The sequence below is a fragment of the Protobothrops mucrosquamatus genome, unplaced genomic scaffold (assembly GCF_001527695.2).
Source record: "Protobothrops mucrosquamatus isolate PMUCROS unplaced genomic scaffold, P.Mucros_1.0 scaffold261, whole genome shotgun sequence".
In the NCBI taxonomy this organism is placed as follows: Eukaryota; Metazoa; Chordata; class Lepidosauria; order Squamata; family Viperidae; genus Protobothrops; species Protobothrops mucrosquamatus.
Genome location: NW_015386608.1, coordinates 163,044 through 180,239, shown reverse-complemented (window position 1 = coordinate 180,239; position 17,196 = coordinate 163,044). Strand labels below are relative to the sequence as shown.

General features: G+C 37.1%; 1 protein-coding gene across 1 annotated transcript; it reads left to right on the top strand.

The window, feature by feature from the left end:
- The first annotated feature begins 3,444 nt into the window (after positions 1-3,444).
- On the top strand, positions 3,445-14,856 carry RAD51 (RAD51 recombinase). The gene is made up of 10 exons (XM_015814553.1): positions 3,445-3,469; positions 4,207-4,314; positions 5,194-5,331; positions 6,445-6,562; positions 7,228-7,319; positions 8,428-8,522; positions 8,776-8,889; positions 10,415-10,544; positions 11,134-11,255; positions 14,140-14,856. The coding sequence occupies exons 2-10, from the start codon at positions 4,228-4,230 to the stop codon at positions 14,261-14,263; spliced, it is 1,020 nt and encodes a 339-aa protein (XP_015670039.1). The 5' UTR covers positions 3,445-3,469; positions 4,207-4,227; the 3' UTR covers positions 14,264-14,856.
- The last annotated feature ends 2,340 nt before the right edge of the window (positions 14,857-17,196 follow it).

Sequence of the window (17,196 nt, the reverse complement as noted above, 5' to 3'; positions counted from 1 at the left end):
TATTTCTTTATTTTATTTTATTTTTTATTTTATATTTTTTATTTTAATAAGATTAAAAAATGCTTTATATATTTTATTATTATTTTTAAAAAAAATCTATTCCCTCTAAATTGTGTGAATCACATTTTGTTATTTGTTTAGAATGTTTCTGTTAACATTTAAAATGTTGGGTTAAGCTACCTTTATTTCACACCAATTTTATGAAAAGAAAAAATAAGATTTTGTAGAAATGCTTTTATAAGTAGAACTAAACTATGCATCCAAATCGAGAAAGGTTAACAGCATGTGTAATAGAAACATTGTGGTCCAGTATTCAATAATAGTTGTACTTTTTATTATAGAAAACAAAAACTAGATTAATATAGTATAGTGTAAAACTTTACTTTTTATAGATTTTGCATTTTTCTTATTCAGAATCACATCTGAAAACATAAGTAAACAAAGTTTTTTTAATTCCTTTTATCTTAAATACTCAGTATATTTTTATACACTGCTTTACTTCCTGTGTTTTCCTCTTATTCATGTCCTGTTCAGATAACGCTTTTGCTTGTTTTTCTTGTATCTTTTCTATTTATTATTCCCCCACTCTGTTTTCAGTAGTTTTAATTTATACTAGGATGTTACATGTCCCTAAAAATAAATCCTAATGAAAGTTAATTGACACTTATTTAATTTGAATACACTGAATATGGAAAAGCAAGGACATCAGCCTGACAACTAAATGTAGATTAATCCACATCATTATATTTCCCATAGCTACTTAAGAGTAGCAAAAGTTGGTCCATGAAAAAATTAAAAGGAAAAACAACTTGTTTGAGCTGTAGTGTCAGGGGAGACTCCTATGCATTCCTTATACAAGAGTGTATAAAACTTATACTTAAAAGCTAAAATCACAAAATTTCAACCATGTCATGTGATCAAACGCACTGGAAAAAAGGTATGCTCAGAATAGTTGGCAGTAAGAGGAAAGGAGGCCACCAAAAAATGGTGGCTATGTCATCAAAACTGACACTAGCGAGAGCATAAAACAACTGAAAGAAGCTGTACAAGAGCATATTTTTTATACTTTATTTTCCCCTTAGTAGCCCTCTATCCACATGTTCATTTCGGCTTAATAGATAGGAATGATTTATTAAGACTGCTGTTTATCCAAAGAACAATTTATTGCAGTGGTTATTGTGTGATACTATAATGTTGATGTTATGGTGGTATAAAAATATTATTTGTTAGATTGTTATCCCACCTCATTCAGGAGCTCAAGGTGTCCTCAAATTATGATATTTATTTGACAATGATTGAACTTCAACTAATGAAGCAAACACTACTTTGCAGACTTAATGTATATAACATAATGTATGTTCTACTTATTTCACTGTAGATTGCATCAGAATGTAGTCCGTGTCTGCCCCCCCATTCCTTTCCTGGAAGGGAGCAAGATGCCCAGGGGGAGGAGGGTGGGGTCTTCTCCTAGTCTGTTAACTACCTGTAGAATGACAGACCCCCCATTGGGGTCCCAGACCATTTGGCAGAGCCAGGTCTTCAATCTCTTTTGGAAGGTCAAAAGGGTGAGTGTGGATCACACTTTGGGGCCATGGTGTTCTAGAGGATGGAAGCCAGAAACTACAATAATGCCTTCTGTAATGCATATTGAGTTTTACAACACATTACAAACACATATTAAGTTTGTAATTAACAGTATACCAAGGTTTTTCAGAAGTACAATTGTGGACAGTTAAGTATTTTCCTACCTTAAGAAGATGGTTCATATTAAAAGAAATAATCACACACTGTATTAAGCTATAGTTTATTGAATAAATCACTATTTGGGTTTCTGCAAGATAAAACCACAAACCATAGTTATCCAGTCATAGATTTCTGGTTCAGAGTGAGCTTAAACCAGTGTTTTTTAAACTTGGCAATTTTTAAGATGTGTGGCTTTCATCTTGCAGAATTCCCCAAGCAGCAAGCTGGCTAGAAAATTTTGGAAGTTGAAGTTCACACATCTTAAAAAGATCTATAACTAGATAACGTTGGAAAAACACTGGCTTAAGCAGAACTATATAATAAGGCAGTATGAACCAAGTTGCAACCACGTGCATTTGACAAGAACTGGTTTATTCAGTAAACACCTTCATTGGGGGGGGGGAGCAGGACACAAGAGTAAAATAGAAAGCCAGTTTAACCTGGGGGGGTTAAGACATGAGGCTACAAACCAGGAGACTGAGTTCCAATCCCACCTTAGATATGAAAACAGCTAGGTAACTTTGGGCCAGTCAGACTCAGCCTAACCCACCTCGCAGGGTGATTGCTGTGGAGAAAAATAGGAGGAAGGAATATTTTGAATTACTTATAAAGTAATAAAGGCGGGATAAAAATCTAAAAAAAAAGTTAAGAGGAGATCTAAGAAAATAACATCCTGTCTTAATTCGCACTTGTTTGCTTTGTGCCACCGCCTGCCCCAATTTTCAAAGGGAAAAGATAAGATGTTCAATTAGTTACAGTGTTTCTCAACCTTGACCATTTTAAGGCATGTGGACTTCAACTCCCAGAATCCCACAGCCAGCATTGCTGGCTGTGGAATTCTGGGAGTTGAAGTCCACATGCCTTAAAATGGTCAAGGTTGATAAACACTGAATTAGTAGGATCTGCCGTCTATCGAAGTAACTAAATACAGGAAATGCACTTGCTTTGGTAGGGAATATCTTTTTACGGACCCATGAGCAACCCTCATTCCAAAATCTCCGTGGGTATGCAGTATTTTGGGGGGGGGGGGAATCTTCAAATAGACATAAGCGTTTATTCTCCTCTACCGCCTATATTCTCTATTAATACATCGCGTATTAGCCTGCTTCACTTTCCCACATGTATTTTCAAAGTTTCAGGAAGTTGTACCCATCCAGATACAAGATGCATACATGAATAATCACGAAGAGAAATGTTCGGGTTGAAGTTGGCATTTTGAAAATTATGTCTCCCTGCATAACCGATCTATACATCACGAATATAAGGAAAGAACCCCAATCAAAGTAAACTACAAGACAGGTTTTAAAAAAAACCAAACACTTGGAAAAAAACCCTTTTCGGCGGATCAAACACTTTCCTTCCACTCCGCCAAGCCCACTGCGCATGCGTAAAAGGTACTTTTCTTGTTTTTAATGTCCAGCCCGCGTTCCGCGGAGACGTCTCTACGCCTGTGCGTCGGTCATGTGACCTGTGGCGGGTTAATCTGAATCGGGAGGAGGAGGAAGCGAGCGAGCGAGCGGGGCGGCGTCGAGGGCTGAAGGATCTCGGCGGCGCCAGGCCTTCGAGGGGCCCGGTGGCGGTTCGATTGAGGGATCCACGGAAGAATCGAGCTTGGTTCACTTTCTACACGGAAGGCGGCTGTTGGAGGCCTTAGGCCGTCGGGAATCGACCGTCTCCCTTTGGGCCTCTCTCGCGGTGTCGGAAGAAGAGACTTGGGGACCCAAAGGTGTTGTTTGGGGATTTGTAAAGGGGGGGGCACTTAGTTCCGGCCAGGAATAAAACGAGGGCCGCTTATTTAATATTAGTCTCACGTTCACTCCTGTTAAATGTCAATTAAGCAGTGTGCCAAGAAATGCATAACATCTTATACAACAAAGATGATTAGGGGACTGGAGGCTAAAGCATATAAGGAACGGCTGCTGGAATTGGGTATGTCTAGTTTAATGAAGAGAAGGACGAGGGGGGACGTGATAGCAGTGTTCCAGTATCTCAGGGGCTGCCACAAAGAAGAGGGAGTCAAGCTATTCTCCAAGGCGCCTGAAGGCAGGACAAGGAGCAACGGGTGGAAACTAACCAAGGAGAGAAGCAACCTAGAACTAAGGAGAAACTTCCTGACAGCTAGAACAATTAACCAGTGGAACAACCTGCCTCCAGAAGCGGTGAACGCACTGCAAGTTTTTAAGAAGAGACTGGACAGCCATTTGTCTGAAATGGTATAGGGTTTCCTGCCTGAGCAGGGGGTTGGACTAGATGACCTCCAAGGTGCCTTTCAACTTTATTATTAGTATTATTATTAGGGTTTGTATTTGTGGGTTGTCTTCCAGGTAGGATTACTTTTCAATGAAACGTATGAAAACATAGAGGCTATTAATTACCGTATGACCTATAAAATTAAAGGTAATTTTAAAGAGCTGTACACCGTTAACGTAATGTTGTGCCTTTTGTTGTTTTCTCTCTTGATAGGAATATTGAATACTTTGTACCATGGCTATGCAAATGCAATGTGATGAGAGCATAGATATCTCAACGGAGGAGGAAAGCTTTGGGCCTCAGCCTATTTCTCGTTTAGAGGTATGTAACTAACATATATTAATGTGAAACTATTTGGAGTCATGTCTACAGTCCCATCTTTATATTCTTTATTGATAATTTTCAAAAGTTTCGTACTGTTTCAGTGAAAGTTTCAATGAAACCATACTAGCTTTTTAAAAATGTTTTTGATGAAATAAAGCTCCTTGCCACCAGTACTGACACTATAAAATATTTTACTTGACAAAAGTTAATCTGTTTCTTTTTTATGCAATGTTTGAAAGTAGTTGAGAAAGGACTTAAGTGTCCTTAATATAAAATCTTTATATTTTCAAAATCTTAGTGTTATTGAAATAACTTTTATTTTTTAATAATGTATTTTTATTTTAATAAAGATTTTATACTTTTATAATGACTGTTTTTATATATTGCTTTTATTGGTTATTGTAAATTACCCAGAGTTGCTTCTGCGAAATGGGAGGCCATATAAAAGTGATAGATAAATAAATCATAAATGTATTTCTTTTTGCTTGCAAACAAAAACGAAGACAATGTTAGGTATTGATTCATTAGGTATTGATTCATTATGCAAAATACATTTTAAAAAAATAGCTGGTTTTATTTTCAAAAACTTAGAATATCTTTTTACTAAAAACTATACCTGCTAAGGAATTTAAAGCTCTGTTTTTCTTTAAATTGATGAAAATAATTGAAATGGACAAAGCTGATTATAAATGTCAGCTGCTATCTTTGCAGAGTGCAGGACCAAATCTCATAGAGTTTAGTGGAGCTCACTCTTACATTAGAATATTACGTTGTTTATGTTTGTTACCTATTTCATTTGGATTGTAATATCTGATATGTATAGAACTCTTTGAATTCTACATTAAACTTGTTATATAACAGTATTTGTTTCTCTAGCAATGTGGAATAAATGCAAATGATGTGAAGAAATTGGAAGAAGCTGGTTTTCATACCGTTGAAGCTGTTGCCTATGCACCAAAGAAGGAATTGCTCAATATTAAAGGCATCAGTGAAGCTAAAGCAGATAAAATCCTGGTAATCTCACTTAGCTTAAACATGTTCAGGATGTATACAGATAGTCCTCGACTTAAAGCAGTTCATTTAGTGACTGTTTGAAGTTACAACGGCACTGAAAAAAGTAACGTATGCCCATTTTTCACACTTATGACAGTCACAGCATCCCCATGGTCGTGCAATTTACATTTGGATGCTTGACGACTGACTCATATTTGTGACGGTTGCAGTGTTCCGGGGTCATGTGATCACCTTTTGTGACCTGACAAGCAAAGTCAAGGGGGAAGCCAAATTCACTTAACCAGGTTGCTAATTTAACAACCACAGTGATTCATGTAACAAATGTGACAAGAAAAGTCATAAAAATCTCATTTAAAAACTCACTTAACAAATTTCTCACTTAACAACATATATTCTGAGCTCAGTTGTGGTTGCTGGTCGAGGATTATCTGTATTTATGCAATACTGAGTATTATTTGTATTATGTTATTGACTGATTGATTGGACCTATACTTCATATAATGATTCTTGGTGGCTCATAACAATCCATAAAACAGAAATGCTCTTCTCTCCAGGATGTCAGATCAAGCAGCCTCCCAGCTCAACCCCATCCTAGCTTAATGTTGGGGGAGAGCCAGCTTTTCACAGACCTCTAGAACAGGGGTCCCCAACCTCCAGTCCATGGGCCAGTACCGGACTACGGCATGCCAGCAACTGGGCCACACAAACAAGGAAAGCCCCATCCACAGGATGCAGGCAGCACACAAAACCATGCCCCCTCCGGGCCGCGGAAAAACCTCTCTCCATGTAACCAGTCCCTGATGTCCTAAAGGTTGGGAACCTCTGCTCTAGAAGACTAAAGGGTAGGGATTCCTCAAATCTCACATGGGAGGCTATTCCAAAGGGCTGGGGTAGCCACCAAGAAAGAGCACCTCCAAGGTCCCCATTAGGTGACAACATTTAAGAGAGAGAACCTGGAGCATGCTCATCCTATCATATACTTTTTGAAAGTGGTTAATTGTAATTTGTTTAAAGGATTATAGCAAAATATGTGAGAGTTTTAACACAAGGATACAAATGAAATAACTGAGTTGTAAAATAAAATCAGTCTTTTGATTTCACTGTGATTTGCAGGCTGAAGCTGCAAAATTGGTTCCAATGGGATTCACCACAGCTACAGAATTTCATCAAAGGCGCTCAGAGATAATTCAAATTACCACTGGATCCAAGGAACTTGATAAGCTTCTTCAAGGTATAACATTTGATTTACAATTGGTCCTGAACTCATTATTATATGTTATAAATCAAAAGTGGATGGCATAAATATACATAGTGGTTTTGGATTGCTTCTCGCATTAAATATAAAAAAAGCATATTTTGAGATCTCATAAACCTTGAATTTCATATTTATATTATAGTGCTGTGCAAACTGAATACAGTGAAGTTTACTTCTGAAAAAATAGTAAAAAATTGTAGAGATTGTTTCCCAAGCTACTTAAAGTCCAGTCATACTTTAATTTCTCCTAAAAGAGTTGCTACAAAAATATTCTCATTGAACAATGGAATAATAACAGTGTCCTAGTAAGGCCATATGGAAAATTTATCTACTGTAGTTGTTGAATAATATTAAATAATTTTCATAAGAAATCAAAAAAAGCTGTTGTGCAGTATGGCTTATTTAATAAATAATGTCCATCTGAATTCTGTTCATTACGCATCTTGTAACTGGAACATGTAAACATTTTTGAATTTCAGAAGTCAATTTGTTTAATATAGAATATATTTGCAGAAATAAAGACTTTCAGATCTCTAAGTTTGAATTTAAACGTATGTGTTTAAATGTAAGATAGATAATATAGGCATAGTTGTATGTCTACAGTTATTGTGATATGCCTGAAATTTGTACTTCTTGTCCAGGTGGAATAGAAACTGGGTCAATAACAGAGATGTTTGGAGAATTCCGCACAGGAAAAACTCAGATATGTCACACACTGGCTGTAACCTGTCAAGTAAGCAACTGTGACTCCTCTTCGTGTAATACTGTGCAGAAAAATCTTTAGAATTTATTTTATTCCATATGTTTTAATTACATGAATCTCATGACTGGGAAGATAATGCAGTAAGATTAGAATTCTGTAGTCCTTTTTACTGTGAAGGCTAAATTAGATGTTTGGTTGAAGACCCTGATTTGGAAGTCTTGGTTTCATTGAGGTGGAGAATGCTGCAGTTCTTTAAATATGCCAATTAGGCAGGACATTCTAGAACAGGGGTGTCAAACTCGCAATGTCACATGACGTGTCGCGACTTTTTTGCCATTGCTGGCAATGGGGTGGGCGTGGTTTCGCTATGATGCATCCGGCCTGTAGGCTGGCAGTTTGACACTCCTGTTCTAGAAGCTGAAAGCTAAATGAGATACTTGATAACAGATTGGGAACTCGTAGGCTTGGTAGATGCTCTGAATTTTTTTTTTATTTACAGTAAAATGGAAAACTGTTCTTAATTATTTCTACAACTATAATTTCTACTGGTAGGCCCCCTTTCCACAACAGTGGATTCATTTGCTATGTCATCATTCAGCTGATGGCTCTTAGAATGAATTTAGTTTTTCTCAATTATCTTTAACATTTTATCTATAAAATTCATCAAGCAAATAAATATTTGTTCTGGTATATAAGCTATAGATTATTGGATGGTTTACAGATATTTTAATAGTTTGATTGTTGCCATTTAAAGTTTATCTTAAATTAGCCTCTTCAGTTACCCCTTTCCTCATTTTCCTTTTAATAAATCTATTAATAAATTCTTTCTTTTAAGAATTACAAATAATTTGTATTTTTAGATGATAATAAGACAACTCCCCAACACCCAAATATAATGGATTATATCCAATGTGTGTTCACTGACGGGGCAGTTTACTTTTTTATCATATACACACTTCAGATTGGCCCTAGAAGATTGGGGGATCCTCAGCATCAAATTTAGAGAAGGGATGAGTAACTGGATTGGGAGAGGATCACCTTGCATAACAATGGAAAAATTATGTGTGGAATATTCATATCATGGAAAGAAATTTTGGTTAATTCACATGTAAACTGAATTGGTCTTTTTTTCCCCAAGCTCCCTATTGATCGAGGTGGTGGTGAAGGAAAGGCCATGTACATAGACACAGAAGGCACTTTCCGTCCGGAGCGATTGCTAGCGGTGGCTGAGAGGTCTGTACTGCTATCTGGAAATTATTGGTATTGCATCCTGAATACAGGAATTATAGCGCCATCTGTTGGCAGTATTTAAGTAACGTATTTGTTTCTACGCTGGTAAAATTGATCTATTTTTTTATAAATATAAGTGTTTTTGAAAATGTCATGTTGTTTGCTTAGAAAATTAGTAATGTTTTATCTGGCCTAAAGGGATTGCTAAATTTTTGTTCAAATCTGAGACTGTCTTTCCTCTGCTTTATTTCCCTAGATATGGTTTATCTGGTAGTGATGTACTTGATAATGTGGCTTATGCACGAGGATTTAATACAGACCATCAAACCCAGCTGCTTTATCAAGCCTCTGCTATGATGACCGAATCAAGGTAAAAAAATAAAAGTCAAGGAAACAGACTTTTCTTTAACAAATTAAAATGTTTATATGTAAAAGATATCCAATTTAGGATACACATCATTTTATACAAATTGGAAAGATAATGACATAAAAAACCTTCTTTGGTTCTTTCACTATAAAAGTTCTGATGATAAAATTGCCTTTCAAAATAAGCTGTGGTTTGCCTGCTTCTAGGAATCTTAGCTAAAGGCAAAACAATATGCGTTACAATAGTTCAGTAGAAGCTTTGTTAACAAGTTGCATTCCTTTGATCAATAAATTGCATACATTCTTCATCACCATATGTTGAATTGCATGAAAGTGCCTTTTATTATTGTTCCCCCTATGTCATATTTCAAGGAAATTATAGTCCTTTATTTATAGCATTTTCTGATATTAATTCTAACATATCTGAGGATATTTTTAACCAGTTATCACTTTATCAGTATCATCCTGATAGAGCCAGTTTGGTGTTGTGATTAAAGGCAACAGCTTAGAAACTGGGAGTATACTGATCCTGAGTTAAAATGCCTTATAAATCAGATCAGATAGATAAACTCAATAGGAATAATTTCATAACAAAACATATTTATTCAGAGAGATTACTTGCATTTATGCTGGTTGTTATTTCTGAAAAATACATTTCTGTTCATTCCCATAGGTGAAAGAATGATGCTCTCTTTCCATAGCATCTTTATAGCGTTAAAGCAGGGTCATCTGGTGACATCCGATGGCCCATGCGTCTCTCAGACAAAGGCATTCCAATCTGGCTTGTGTCCAGGAAGTCTCCCAATGCCCTCCAGAAACTCCTCCCACTGACCCACCAACACGGGACGACCGATTAGCCAAACCACACCTCCCACAAGCCATCTCCCAAGGAGACAGCACCCAACCCAACAAATGCTAGACACTCCAACACAGAGACACATGCTCCAGCCAGGGCCACATAGAGTTATACGATCCAGAACAGGAAGATAGTTAATTCTAATCTTACTTAGGCATAAACCATCTAGGTGACCTTGGATTGGTCACTTTCTCTTAACCTTAGCAAGAATGAGGCAACGGTAAGCCACCTTTGAAATCTTGCCAGAAAAACTGGAGGGGCTAGTCCAGGTGGTACCGAGAACTCCAAAAACTGTCTCAAAGACTCCCACACATTATCCTGGCAAGAGATGATGGACAGCCGTACAGAGGCTGCTTGTTGTTATTGGGGCAAGCCTGCTTTACAGAACAACTTAGTTAATGTGAAACTGAATGGATGCCAAGGAAATAAAAATTGTTCTCAGTGCTCAAATTGTCAGCTGGTTTGGTTTCCATCCTGGTAAGGCTGTAAATACTGCTAACATGGCTCTATCTTGCTCAGGAGGAGCAGTAAGATGTATTCCTTCTTTGGCATTTGAGGTATTCAGTTGAAGTAGGCTAAAGATTGGCCAGACAATCCACAAAAGAAAAGACGTTTGGAGAGCAAGAATTAAAATCAGTACATGAAAGTGTGTTCTCCTGCTCTTTTCTTTTAGATATGCTTTGCTGATAGTGGACAGTGCCACTGCTCTTTACCGGACAGACTACTCTGGCCGAGGGGAATTATCGGCCAGGCAGATGCATTTAGCCAGATTCCTGCGCATGTTGCTTCGACTTGCAGATGAGGTAATCATTAGTTCCACTTGCAGCGTTTTGCATAAAGATCCTTGTAGCAATGTGTAATCCCAAGCCACCTGGGGATTTTTCTTTCATTCATTCATTCATTCATTTATTATGGTGCACATTTGTCAGGGAAATTTACACTACTAGTCCTGACTACCTAATTGCTAGTTTGTTTGGTTTTGTGCCCGCATGCTTATCCACAGTGCACCATGGGTGGGTGAATTAACTTGCACCATCTAGCAGCATTCATATTGATGACATCATCTGAGGCCTCTTCCGCCGATCTCGCCTCATGTCCAGGCAGGTCCAGTGCCCGCTCCTGTTCTTCTCACACAGCTAGCTTTTCCCACTGAAGTGGTACCTATTTATTTAGTCACAATAATGCTTTCAAACTGCTAGTTGGCAGGGCAGGAACTACAGACAAGTGACGGGAGCTCAATTCATCCCGTGGTACTACCAGGACTTCAACTGCCAAAGTGTCATCTAATTTTTGGTTGGCAGATCCAGTGTATTTAAGCCACTGCCACCATGCCTCTTTTTTTCAGTTTATAGCAAAGAGGCTGAAATGTATTGTATGTTTCTTTCATAATAGTTTGGTGTAGCAGTTGTGATCACAAACCAGGTGGTAGCACAAGTAGATGGAGCTGCAATGTTTGCTGCAGATCCTAAGAAACCTATTGGAGGGAATATTATTGCACATGCTTCAACAACCAGGTAGGATGGCAGATGCTAGTTTTAATTAATACAGTTTTCATGTTTTCATTTGATTAGAAATTTTGTGAACATTAGGATGAAGCTTCAATGTGATGTCATTTTTTTGAGGAAACTGAAGCCATGTTATTTAAATAGCAACTGGTGATTCGTAGTCTCTATTCAACTCATCTCTGAATGCTTTTTACATAGAAAAACAATAAAAATACTTTAAATAGTTTAAAAAGCAGAATATAAAATATACTTCTCAAGCTATTAAATACCTCTTTAAAAGTCTGCTTACTTTATAAGGCCATATTGGTTTAAAAAAAATCCAGGTGTGCATTACATTTGTCTTATAAAAGAAATTCAAGAGTTTAATCAGGTGGTTGTGTTTGTGATATCAGTTGGAGAGAGCTGGTAACTACAATAATTAACAGACAAAAATTACAGAGAGGTACATTTTGTTTTGCAAAAGAGATTGTGATTTAAAAAAAATAAATTAAATTACAGAGAGGTACATTTTGTTTTGCAAAAGAGATTGTGATTTAAAAAAAATAAATTAAATTACAGAGAGGTACATTTTGTTTTGCAAAAGAGATTGTGATTTAAAAAAAATAAATTACGACAAACAGAAGTAGTACAAAACCTATAATCTTTGTGCTTCCTGTAATTCATTTCTACCACAAGGTGGCCTCGGGTCCACTCTGTCTATAGACTTCATAGATTTCAGAGGATGTTCTACAGATGATAGCCTCAAGAATTACAAATATGAACAGTGGTCATAAAGTTCCAATAGGACAAAAAGGGTTACAATTTGCTTACATGGTGGAATTGCAAAAGATCTAATTAAAAGTAATCCTGATTATGAATACTGTATAATAATTATAAGCAATTGTTATATGATGTCTTCAAAATGTTCATTAAATATTTGGAAATGAATGGGAAGTAATTATCTGCAAGCTTTGAAGAATACAGTAATTAACTATATAGAAAAGTATTTTTAATATGAGAAGTTTTTTTTAAGTGCCCTGCTTACTGTCTTTCAGCACCTAAAACAGTTGAGAAATTCGACAATAAAATGTTGAATTATAAATAAAACAAGAGAAGGAAAATTAATCTATTCAGGCTTTTTAACAGATTGGGTATTGGGTATTAGAATTGAATTCACATTATTAAGACAGTGAAAACATTTGCCCCTTTTTTCAGGGTACAAAAGAGCTGAACCAGAGCTCTTTTGTCACAGAGCAAGATGAAATTAACAACCTAACACACACATACACATATTTCCTGTTGATTGAAAGAAATCCTTTCATGAACTCCAAATAAATTTTCCTTTCTAGGCTGGATGGAGTCCTGAATAGCAACTTTCCTTTTAGGGGCTGAGATTCACTGTAAACTTTTTTGGCAGATTCCCACATGATTGATTAATGTCGAGAGAAGCCGATATCCATAGTCCCTACAGTCAGCATGATTTAAAAGAAGTTACAATTTAAGATTAAAATCAAATGTTTGTTTTTCTTCTATGGAAACATTTTAGTCCAACCTTATCCAACCCTCAACATAAGTCATAGGAAAGTTTGCAAGTCAAAGTCAAAATGTTCTCCATCCTTTTCCCATTTGTGGAAACCTATCCTAAGGAACAGATTCCGTGAATGGTAAAAAAAACGAAGCCAAAGCTTATTGATCAAGAACAGGCGGAGTAATTACTGTGATTCTTTGGACCTGATTATATTCTATAATGGACTTCCAATGTGTACCTTCTAGAACAGTGATAGCAAACCTTTTAGAGACCGAGTGCCCAAAAACCGCCCCTGCTCCGCCTCCCGCCCTGCCTGCTCCGCCCACCCACGGGGCCACGCACTGCCTCCATGGCCTGCCACAGATCACCCAGGCAACCCTGCAGCGCCATGGCAGCCATGCCCTCTGCCCATACCCCGCATCATCATCTGCATGCTATGGGGCACGAGGGCGGAGTCTTGTCCCTGCTGCCCAGCTATGTCCTTGGCTGTGCTGCTCCGTGTGGGCCACGCCTGGGGGCGACTCTCCTCCAAGGGAGCTGCTGGTGAGGAGGGGGCGGTGGGGGGAGGCGGGGCTGGGGCGGCAGCGTGCGTGCCCACAGAGAGGGCTCCGAGTGCCGCCTCTGGCACGCGTGCCATAGGTTCGCCACCACTGTTCTAGAAGTATAAAGCTAAATTTCAATGTTCAGCTACCAACATAATGAAGAAAAGTACCCTACAAATTTGTCATAATGATATATTGTAAAATAGTAGTTGAAAGCAAAAAAAGTTGTATATTTAATATGAATATGCATATTTGTAAGTTGCAATATAAGTTCTTATGTGGACATTATTATGATTTAATAGAAGGCTACTTATTCAGTCGCTTCTTTAGCCCTTCCAGATATTCAAACACACATGAGTATTTTGGATAATACTGTGCTCTGCTGTTGATGTTCTCGGCACATCAGTGTGCTGTGGGCAACCCAGGTCAAATGCACGACTTTCTGTAGGGAACCAACTTTATTTGACTGATGGCACTGGGACAATACTTAACTGTAGCACCTGTGAGGAGTAAGAGAAATCAGCAAAAAATACAAGAGACTAGTGTTCGGCATTGGATTTGGTTATGTAGCTACAGTATGTATTAACAAAGATGAAGTAGGATTTTTTTCTGTTTGTCACAATAGCCTTTTCCTTTAACTAGCCTATCTATTCTACCTGACTGTTTTGTTTGAGTTTCCAATAATATATAATGGATGAGGAAAACCTTAAAACACCAATAATTAATTGAAAATTGCCCAGACTATTCTCTGGTTGATAGAATGGAATATAAGTTGAATAAATGTCTAACGTTTTATATAATCGTTACTTTTTATTTTAATAACTCTATTAATTTGTCTGCTTAGGCTTTACTTGAGAAAAGGTCGTGGTGAAACTAGGATATGCAAGATATACGATTCGCCTTGCCTCCCTGAAGCAGAAGCCATGTTTGCTATTAATGCTGATGGAATAGGAGATGCTAAAGACTGAAGATCTTGTCTCTTTGATTTGTGGTGCAAGACTGGGCCAAAGAGGCATTTCTTTCCATATTATCCTGTTCTTCATGAAACTTCTGCTATAATACCAGAAGAAACAATCATAAATCGTTATTGTGGATAACTCCTGGACTTTCTAAAGACTCCTGGACTTTCTAAAACATATCTGATAACTTACTAAGATCTTGTTGTTTAGTGCAATAGAATAGTGACAACTCTGAGAAACAACATTTGCAGAATTTATGCAGTTTATGGATATATCAAGTGTGAACATTCAACACTTTATGATTTTTATGACTGAAGCCAAAATAAAATGGAAGAAATTTGTTCAGTAAAGGAACTATCTAATAAAATTAAAGCATTTGTTGAATTTTGGAAATTTTGTTTTTCAAGGACAAACTAGAAGTTGTATTTTTTAATGCATATATATATACTTGCACAGCTGTAAATTAAAATGTTGCATCAGCCAAGAAGAGCTAGCTATTATGCTGTTATAAGCAAAGACTGTAAACATTTTAAAGATATGTTCCATGTCTTCCATTTGTAAATATTTTCATAATTATAACTGATTTAATTAAAGTTAATCATATTATGATTGCAATTTTGACGATTGCTACATTTGTGTTCTGATTCTTATTTATATTTTGAGACAAACAAAACAATGAATGGGTAATGTAGGGAAAAATCAAGATTTTTTTTATCTGCAGTATTATGCAAATAATGTAATTTCCATTTCAATTTTTTACTTACAGTGATTTCCACAAATGTAATGGCTCCTTACAGGTGATAATAAGGTACAGAGAAAAACTAGAAAACACCCGGAAAAACTAGAGTAGCTCATTTATTCAATTTAGCTACCACTTGAAACAAACTGGGCCATTTTTATTTACAGTGGTACCTCGGTAGTCGTTGTTAATGGATTCCTGGAGATGTGATGAGTACTACGAGTGCCAAATAAACCATGTGACTAACACATGACTTTGTTTTGGCTGGAAAGGGTAGCAAGGCAGCCAAGATCAACAACTTCTAGCTTGTGCATCAAGTACTGAATAAACAATGAGTACTGGGGCAAAATTTTCACATCAAAATGCAAGGAGTACCAAATTCAGCGACTTTCAGAGCTATCAAATACTGAGTACAGTATTATTGTATCTAAAACCATCTCTGCTCCTCTACAAATATATAATAGAGATGCACAAGGTCAACAGATCTTTTTTTTTAACTACCGAGCAAAAATTAAACTTTGCTCAGAGAGCTGGTTTTGTGTAGTAGCTAAGACACCAAGCTAGAAAGGCAACACTATGACTTCCAGTCCCATTTTAGCCATGAAAGCCAACTGGGTAACCTTGGGCAGTCTCTCAGCCCAACCCACCTCATACGGTTCTGGGAGGGGGGGGAAATAGGATGAGGGTGATGTGGGATATGTCTGCCATCTTCAGTTATTTGTAAAAATAATAAAGGCAGGATATAAACAAACATGTATTGGAAATGCTTGTTTGAATATCAACTCGGCACTTAGAATATATCCTAAATTGACATTTAGATGTAGTTATCTGAGTGCTGAATATCGCGTGCCAAAATGTAGTGAATATGCTCTAGGCTGTACTCTAAAATAAATGATAACTAATGCTTAAGGACTGCAGAAGTTCTGAGGAAGTCTGACTAATAAACCCTCCATGAACTGAGCATGAGTTTCTGCTTTTTTGTTGTTCTTCTTCAAACAATACAGTAGATTGAGAGATGGACGGGAAACTGCATTCTGCTGCCTAAACTGACCCAAACAGTTTCAGTACACTGGTTTTGTTACTAGTCACGAACATCCCACTGCTGCTTTGTGGAGGTCAAACACATCTGCTGTACATATTCAAGAGAACTGGCAACATAGTGGGCTGTACAATTAGCATGTTGTACAGAAATTTAGCTGCTCCCTAATATATGTGAGATGTGAGGAAAACTGCTGTGCCAGAGGAACTGAGCCAGGCTCTCAGTTGAAGGAACAAATGGGTAGCCTATGTTATTGAGAAATCTCTCTTTCTTGGAAAGAAAATACACATCTTGTAACAAATTTGTGGGAAGAGAATTGGCTGAAATCATCACCGTGTGTGGCCACAGAAGTGATTTTCAGAAGCATATGCTAAGCTTTTCCATATGTGAGCTTAATTTGTGTAAAAATGGAGATTGGTACTTCATGTCAACGATCCGGGTTTTACCGAGTTTAATATTTGCTTACATACGACTAATGTAATGGATACCCAGACATGCAGTTCATATGTAACAGGTGTGGCATTTTCTATTGGACAATCTGAGAAATGCAACCTGCTGCTTTATGTTATTACCTTTTCTTAATGTTCTCTGCACAAAGTTCTGTTGCGTAATATTTTAAGAATTTTTAGAGACGTGGATGATAGATTAATAGATCGGTTTTAGAAAGATGAGAGAGAGAGGGAGACTATATTTGAGCACCAGGTAACAATATACAAACAAATGGAGAAGCATTACAGAGCTTGGAGACAATCTCCAGCTTCTATTTGAAATAACAAAAGCTCCGCAATAGTTTTGTGTTGCTTCTGTATAATCCCTATTCATATTTAATAGAATTCTATGGATTGTGCCACTCATTCTCAAGGCCATCAGTATAGTTTATCATTAGTTTTGTAGCCCTTCCGTGCCAAAGTTGTTAAAACATTTTAATGAGTTTAGTGATCTGGCCCTATTTTCATGAGCTGGTCTGAAGTTTGAAACTGCAAAGGCAGTTTTGTAGGCATAGAGCGGTTTCCGTTTCTGTTTCCCTACAGAAATACTGTATTGACCAAACATACTATTATAACTTAATGTGTGTATTTCCTTATACAAAAGAAATTTTCAAGTCCAAGTCAGTTCCTGATGACTTCACAAACATGTTCATGAAAAAGCATAACAAACTTCCAC

Excerpts from the sequence above, each read along its gene's own strand:
- RAD51 (XM_015814553.1), top strand. The coding sequence starts at position 4,228 with ATGGCTATGCAAATGCAATGTGATGAGAGCATAGATATCTCAACGGAG. Across the intron at positions 6,563-7,227 it reads ACTTGATAAGCTTCTTCAAG|GTGGAATAGAAACTGGGTCA; the intron begins GTATAACATTTG and ends CTTCTTGTCCAG. Across the intron at positions 8,523-8,775 it reads TTGCTAGCGGTGGCTGAGAG|ATATGGTTTATCTGGTAGTG; the intron begins GTCTGTACTGCT and ends TTATTTCCCTAG.